Genomic DNA, 8,106 nt, shown 5'->3' with positions numbered 1-8,106 from the left:
GAGTTTACAACACATAAGGAAATCACATCAGATAACACAATCATACAATACTGGGAATCATGACCTAGCCAAGTTGTTACACACATTTTTTGGGGGACACAATTCAATCCATGACAAACTCCAAAGAAAAAGAAAGTCCAGTAGAAAAATGGGCAAAAGACCCAACCATGCAATTCACTAAAGAGGAAACCCAATGGCCAATAAGTATATAAAAACATACTTAATCTTATTAAAAACTGGAGACATGCCAATTAAAACCACAATGACATACTATTACACTTCCTCCAAATTAGTAAAAATCTGACAATCCAAGTGTTTGCAAGAAATGGTGTTGTTAGGTGCCCTGGAGTTGGTTCCGACTCATAGCGACCCCATGTACAACAGAACGAAACACTGCCCAGTCCTACAGTATCTTCACAATCTTTGCTATGCTTGAGCCCATCGTTTCAGGGACTAGTCCCTCCTGATAACATGTTCAAAGTACGTGAGATGAAGTCTTGCCATTCTCGCCTCTAAGAAGCATTTTGGCTGGACTTCTAAGACAGATTGGTTAGTTCTTCTGGCAGTCCATATTCAGTATTGTTCACCAACACCATAATTCAAAGGCATTAATTCTTTGATCTTCCTTATTCATTGTCCAGCTTTCACATGCATATGAGGCGATTGAAAATGCAATGGCTTGGGTCAGCGCACCTTAGTCCTTGTTATGGATTGAATTGTGTCCTCAAAAAATGTGTGTCAATTTGGATAGGCCAAGATTCCCAGTATTGTATGGTTGTCCCCTATTTTGTGATCTGAGGTAATTATCCTATGTGTTATAAATCCTAACTGCTATGATGTTAATGCAGCAGGATTAGAGGCACTTATGTTAATGAGGCAGGGCACAATCTACAGGATTAGGCTGTATCTTGAGTTAATCTCTTTTGAGATGTAAGAGAGAAGTGAGCAGAGAGAGAGGGACCTCATTACTACCAAGCAAAAAAAGCCAGGAGCGGAGGGTGATCTTTGGACCTGGGGTTCCTGTGTTGAGAAGCTCCTAGACCAGGGGAAGACTGATGACAAGGACCTTTCCCCACAGCCAACAGAGACAGAAAGCCTTCCCCTGGAGCTGGCGCCCTGAATTAGAACTCCTAGCCTCCTAAACTGTGAGAGAATAAATTTTTGTTTGTTAAAGCCATCCACTTGTGGTATTTGTTACAGCAGCACTAGATAACTAAGACAGTCCTCAAGGTGACATCTTTGAGTTTTAATAATTTAAAGAGGTTTTTTGCAGTAGATTTGCCCAATGCACTATGTCATTTGATTTCTTGACTGCTGCTTCCATGGGCGTTGATCGTGGACACAAGTAAAATGAAATCTTTGACAATTTCAGTATTTTCTCCATTTATCATGATGCTGCTTATTGGTCCAGTTGTGAAGATTTTTGTTTACTTTATGTTGAGGTGTAATCCATACTGAAACTATAGTCTTTGATCTTTATCAGTAAGTGCTACAAGTCCTCCTCACGCTCAGCAAGCAAGGTATATCATCTGCATATCGTAGGTTGTTAATGAGTCTTTCTCCAATCCTGATGCCAAGTTCTTCTTCATATAGTCCAGCTTCTTGGATTATTTGCTCAGCATACACAATTATTAATGGATGTTTGCAGCTGTTTCTTCTCATTTTGGGTCGCGCCACATCAGCAAATGAAGGTCCCAAAAGCTTTACTCCATCCACGTCATTAAGGTCCACTCTACTTTGAAGAGGCAGCTCACAGGTATATACTCTAGAAAATTGTGTGCATACATTGGGAACAACAGATTGGAAAAGTGCCGGAGACTGACTGTCCTCACAGAGTAGCTAGGATGTACTCAACCTTGTTGGACCAGAGTGGATGGGTAAGAAGGTCTTTATCAGGAACATTTATAAAAATGTTTAGAGTAGCATTGCTTGTAAAAACCCAAAACTGGAAAGACTCCAAATGTCCATCAATAACTAATGGAGAAATCAATTGTGATCCATTCATATACTGGAACATTAAACAGCATTAAAAAAGTCACAAACTAAAGCTACACACAATAATGTGGATGAATCTTACAAATATATGCCGAATGAAAGAAGTGAAACAAAAGAATACGAAGAGAATTTATATATACATGACCAAATTAAACTATAAAAAAGGACATACTAAACTATAAAACCAAAACTAGTTGCCGTCGAGCTGATTCCAACTCATGGTTATCATGTGTGTCAGAGTAGAACTGGGCTCCATAGAGTTTACAATGGCTGATTTTTCAAACGTAGATCGCTAGGCCTTTCTTCCTACTAAACTATATTGCTTCATATGAATGGACAAATTAAAATATATTGCTTAGATATGCATTCACTGATGATAAAAATATTAAGAAAAAGAAATAATTATCATAAAAGTCAGGGTAGTGTTTACCTCTAGGAGGGAGAAAAGAAGTTATGATTAGAAAGGGATTCATGGAGACCTTCTAGGGTACTTTCTAGTTCTTAACCTGAGTGCTATTTACTTTATAGTACTTTACACTTGTGAGGTGTGGAACCCCTTTGCAGTAAACAATCTGGTCTTTTGGTCCTGGTTCCTGAGAGCAGGACAACACCTGAGGCCAATAAGTGGGGTCCAACTCAACAAAGAGGGATAAACAGGGGGCCCAATGCTACTAAGCCTCATGAGGCCAGGTGGTGAGGACAATAAAGGCCTTGGAAGACAGAGGTTCACTGGAGCTTCCAAGTTGGAGACAGTGTGTAAGTTCTGCTCTTGGGAGGGTAAGCATATCCCCTGGGGACATGGAAGCTCTGTAATGAAGATACCTCCCAGATGTCATCCTTCCTGTTTGCATCCTTTTTCCTCTCCCCTCCTCCCATCCAAAGCAGAAAAGTCAATGAAGGCAAGGGCTGTGGTCTGATTCATCTGTCCAAATCTCTGTGGTACATAAAGGATATTTTCTAAATGTGTGATGAATGCTTTTGAAATTAATGCCTAAATAATACAAATTAGAGATGAACATATGATAAAGGCTGTAGTACTGAGGGTCCTTTTGGGGTTTAAATACACTAGATTGAAAGGAACATCAAAATTTAGGAGTCAACACTTAAGAATGGGGCATTTAGGAAGTGAAGGGCCTTGAAAGGTTCTCCATAGAAATATGGTCTTAGATCCTAACTTGCTGTCTGTCTAGGACTAAGGTAACCTTGAATGTTTTCTACCTTTGGCAAATCTCTGGTGATTTTATGAGGTGGATACTCAGACATTTCAAAGTTTGCAGATTTCTAGGGTTAGAAAGGGCTCTGAAAACGATAATATATGACAGGGGATTCTATTTTTCCCTATTTTGGCTAAGGGAGGAGTAACAAAAAAAACCCAAACTTGTTGCTGTCAAGTTGATTCTCACTCATAGCAACCATATAGGATAGAGTAGAATTACCACATAGAGTTTCCAAAGAGTGCCTACTAGATTTGAACTGCCGACCTTTTGGTTAGCAGCCTTAACACTTAACTACTACCAAAGGGAGAGTAGATGCTTGCAAATGCACCTGAAGTTGGGATGTGTGAATGTGGGTCTTTCCAGCACCTTTATGGCTAGGGTGTCTGGGTCTTATTATTATCTCAAGCTGGGATCCTCAGTGAAGGGGCTGACCTAACTTCTCACCTCACCCCAATGCTATTAAGCCTCAGGACACCACATGGTGAGGACAATAAAGGCCTTGGAAGACAGAGGTACACTGGAGCTTCTGGTTTGAGGGTAAGCATGTACCCTGGGGACATGGAAGCTCTGTACTGAAGACCCCTCACAGACATCGTCCTTCCTGTTTGCTTCCTTTTTCTGTTTATATCCCTCTGTTTATATTAAAAGTTGTTATTACAGGTATGGTGTTTCTGTGAGTTCTGTGTGACTGTTGCTATGAATTAAACCCAGTAAAGAAAGAGAGTGCCTGGGGTAGGGGGTGGCTGGTGTCAAAAATAATGGAGAAGTTGGGAAGCTGGGATATATTTGACCTCCACCTCTTATGAATCAGCTGATTCTTATACTCAAAGTCATTTATTCAACACTGCACATTCTGTTTAATGTATTTCTCTGTATATATGTAATGTTAAAAAATATCATTACACACTCACTAGAATGACAAACATTTTAAAATTTTACCATATCAAGTGTTGTATAGAAAGTGGAACAAACGCAGTTCTCACTCATTATTGGCACAATTAGTAAGGTAATTGACCAAATCACTTTGATAACCGACATTAAATGATAAAACTGAAGATTAAATTGAAGGGTAGATACTCTATCCAGTAATTCCATTCCTGAGTATATACCTAGAGATCTATAGCACATATGCACCAGAAGACATGCATATGCCCAGGTTTCATTTGGAAGAAAGTGGTGGTTATTGTGGGGATATCATTACTGGGAACAAATTCAGCTCAGGTTTGCCTTCTCTGGGAAGTCTTCAATGACTAGCATAGGCAGAAGTAATTACTCTGTCCTCTGTCATACCCCGTCACTTCTGCTACAGTTATCACAAGCTTATGACTGTCTGATATAGTGTCTAATTCCTTTCTCCTCCTCCTTTCCAAAGCTGAAAATTCAGTGAAGGCAAGGACTGTGGTCTCATTCATCTGTCCAAGTCTCTGTGGTACAAAAAGAGTATTTTCAAAATGTGTGATGAATGCTTTTGAAATTAATGCCTAAAGAATACAAATTAGGAATGAGCGTATGATAAAGGACCTAGTAAGGAGGGTCCTATTGGGGTGTAACTATGCTAGATTGACAGAAGCATTGAAATTTAGGAGTCAACAGTTAAGAATGGGTCATTCAGGTAGTCAAGGGCCTTGGAAGGCTCTGCATATTGTCTAGGACTACGATAACCTTGAATGTTTTCTACCTTTGGCACATCTCTGTGGTGATTCTCTGAAGTGGATACATAGCAATATATGAATTTCAAGATTTCTAGGGTTAAAAAAAGGGCTCTGAGAAGGATAATATATGACAGGGGATTTTACTTGCCCAGTTTTAGCTATACGGGGCAGTACAGGCTTGCAAGTGCACCTGAAGTTGAGATGTGTGAACATGGGCCTTTCCAGCACCTTTATGGCTAGGGTGTCTGGGTCTTATAGTTGCCTGAAGCTGAGATCCACAACGAAGGGGCTGGCCTTACTTCTCGCTGCAGCGATGCGCGATGACTGTGGCCCAGAAGCCCATGACAGAGAAGATGACTGGTGTGGCAAGCAGTGAGGTGCCCAGGTCGACCAGAGCCACGACAAAGGCATCAGCAAGACAATTGTTGGATGAGGGCATGTATGTCGCGAAGGAGGCTATGATGCCAAGGCCTAGGCCCAGGGTAAACAAAAGGTGCATCCCTACTTGGAAAAAAATACGTATGGAGTCCTCAATCGGTATCTAAAAGGGAGAAGACGAGTATAAGGGAAGATATAAATGAAGGAGAAGAAAACTAGAACAGAAATGTACAGGGCAGGGGACACAGAGGGAGATAATGGATAGTGAGGAAAGGAGGCCCTAAGAATAGGCAGCTATGGTGTCTCTCAAGGGTTGATGGAGGAGAAGGGAAGGATACCTCCTTGAAAACCAACATATATTGAAGGCCAAATGATGCGCCTTCCAGCAGTGGACTTCGAATGAGGAAACACAAGATGATGAGATAGGGAAGTGGCACCAACACATACAATGCCTAAATTGAGAGTGGGACACATTAGCAACCATATATTAGTAGGGGTCAGCAGTCAGCAGGAATCAAAATTTCTGAGTCAGAATTTGGTAGAAGTTAGCAGACAGCTTTCAGCAGGGGTTGGGGCTAGTGCGAGTAAAAGGCCAGAGGTAATGAAAAATTAGGAGATCAATGGCTAACAGAATCAGGTGAGGGCCAGAGCATCTGAGAATGCCAAGGAAAAAAAAAGTGGAGGCTCACCTTCCCAGTGGACTTGCACCCATTGATCATGATAAGACCAGTAAGAAACCAGATCAGAAAGAGAGACAGGCTCACACTGGTGATTAATAGCCCACCATCCTCAATTGTGTCTGACGCATTCAAGGTCTTCCGGTACCAGAAGTACATGGAGGGTGTCGTCCGTGCACACTCAGCATCTAGAGATACCTGGCTTTGAACATACCTGCTAAACAGGGTGATCCCTCCCCCCGTTTTCTTTATTCCCTTCACTACATTTTCTCTTCTTTCCACCTCCCATTTCTTCTTCCTTCTACTGTCTCCCTCGTCCTTATCCCTCCACACCCCCTCCTTCTCCTCCCAATTCCCTTCTACCTCTCAGTTTCCCCCTTCTCCACCTCTTTCTCTTCCTTCTTACCAAATCCACTGGAGTTCTTCACTAAGGGACATGTCTCCCATGGAACAGGAAACTGGAAGGACTGGCTCAAATAGAGGAGGCTCCAGCAATTGACCAAACTGAAGACTAAGCCCTCAATGAAGCACACCTGGAGGCCAAGGAGGAGGTAGCTGGGGAGGAATAGAGTGGGCAGGAAAAAGGAGGGTATTTGACAGAGGATGGGGGAACTGAAGGGACCTGAGACCCATGAAAGAAAAGTCACAGGACCCATTCCAGAAGAAGGGTTGTGATGAGGTTAGGTGTAAAGGGCAGGCCTGGGTGGCTCAGAGCTGCTTACCATGAAGCTGGTATAACCCAAACCATTCATCCAGGAGCTGGTGTGCTTCCATATACCGAGGCTGCCCTCATGCAGCCTCTGACCAGATGCCATCTCCATGAAGAGGAGAGGAACTCCAATCAAGAACAGCACGAGGATGTAGATGATGAGAAAAATGCCTGTGTAGGGGATTCAGGAAAGCATTCTGAGAACCATCTGGCCTTTCAGAGCCTGGACTTCTCAGGGGTCCAGGAAAACATGTTTCCCACCAATGACCTCCCTCAGGACCACAAGTGTCAGAGCTCAACTGCTTCCACATCCTTCACAGTCCCAGGTGTCCAGTCCCATGGCCCCCAACTCCTAGAAGACACATATTCCTATTTTTCACACCCACCCCTGATTTAGGCTTCCAGCCCCACCACCTCATTAACGTAAGTGTTCAGCTACCCTGCACCTCCACCCTCTCATGATCCTAAGTGTTCAGGCACCTGGCTCCTGTTCTGCTCAGAGTACCAAGTCTCCAGCCTTGACATTTCTCAGAGGTCTTAGAGTTGGAACATGGACAGGCCTCTAGCCTGCTATCTCCTTGTGGACCCATGAGTACTGGTCCCCAGCATTAATACCTCCGTTTTGAAGCCACAGGTTGGGAAAGCTCAACAGATTGAGTGACGCCACAGAGTAGCCCACCTGGGCCAGGAGGTACTCAGCCTTGTTGGACCAGAGTAGACGTGTACGGTCTTCATTCTGTTTCTTCTTTGTCACCTGTACCTGCAGAGCTGAGGTACTGTGTTTTGGAATTGAGACAGCCTCCATCTCCGACAGAGGGGCTTTCTTGTGCTGCCTGTCCCTGGACTGGGCCTCCCAAGCCTGGGTCTCCCAGGCCCGAGCCTTTATATTCTGGTCCTCCAAAACCAAAGACATTGCAGACCAGGTCGGCCCTGAACCTTTCAATTCTCAGGTCTGAATTTCTGAGACACTCTTAGAAGGCTTTGTCTCAATAAATGAGGTTTTTCCCAGTGAGGATTTTGAAGCCTGGGCCTCTGTATTTATCCCAGGCCGACTCTTTCGAGACGCTCCAGCTTTTTCAAGGAAGAGGTCACCTTTATGGATAGACCTTAAAGACATAAAAAAAACTGTACATTTTAGATGTTAGAGCCCAAGAATGACTGAGTTCCAAAACAATCCTCAACACCTCCTTAAAGCAAACCTTCTGTCCCTACCACCACTGAAATTGAAACACAGAAAAATCTCTTGCAAAAGTTTTACTTCTTAAAAATGCTTTGATACAAGGGATAGAGGTAGAGATAGACAAACCCTGTTAACATAAGTCAGGAATCCCACTTACTAAGAACGTTGAGGTATACTCCCTAGGGAGGGAGGTACCATTAATAGTGGGCTTTTGAATCAAAGGAATTAATTTAATCCTGACTCTGCCTTGTAACTTTGGGGAAGATGTTTTACCTCTCTGAGCTTCAGTTTCTCATCT

General features: G+C 42.9%; 1 protein-coding gene across 1 annotated transcript in view; it reads right to left on the bottom strand.

Annotated features, from left to right (window-relative positions):
• LOC101353415 (orphan sodium- and chloride-dependent neurotransmitter transporter NTT5-like) overlaps positions 1-7,541 on the bottom strand; it is a 23,554-nt gene extending 16,013 nt beyond the window's left edge. The window contains exons 1-7 of the mRNA XM_023736203.1: positions 7,244-7,541; positions 6,938-6,940; positions 6,642-6,799; positions 6,326-6,452; positions 5,932-6,107; positions 5,475-5,694; positions 5,164-5,365 (exon numbers count right to left, since the gene is read on the bottom strand). Of these exons, the coding sequence (XP_023591971.1) occupies positions 5,164-5,365; positions 5,475-5,694; positions 5,932-6,107; positions 6,326-6,452; positions 6,642-6,799; positions 6,938-6,940; positions 7,244-7,541 (1,184 nt within the window). The remainder of the gene's footprint in view (positions 1-5,163; positions 5,366-5,474; positions 5,695-5,931; positions 6,108-6,325; positions 6,453-6,641; positions 6,800-6,937; positions 6,941-7,243) is intronic.
• Positions 7,542-8,106: the final 565 nt, after the last annotated feature.

Source organism: Trichechus manatus, unplaced genomic scaffold (genome assembly GCF_000243295.1).
Source record: "Trichechus manatus latirostris isolate Lorelei unplaced genomic scaffold, TriManLat1.0 scaffold00087, whole genome shotgun sequence".
In the NCBI taxonomy this organism is placed as follows: Eukaryota; Metazoa; Chordata; class Mammalia; order Sirenia; family Trichechidae; genus Trichechus; species Trichechus manatus.
Note: the sequence above shows the minus strand (reverse complement) of the source record. Positions and strands in the feature narration are given on the sequence as shown.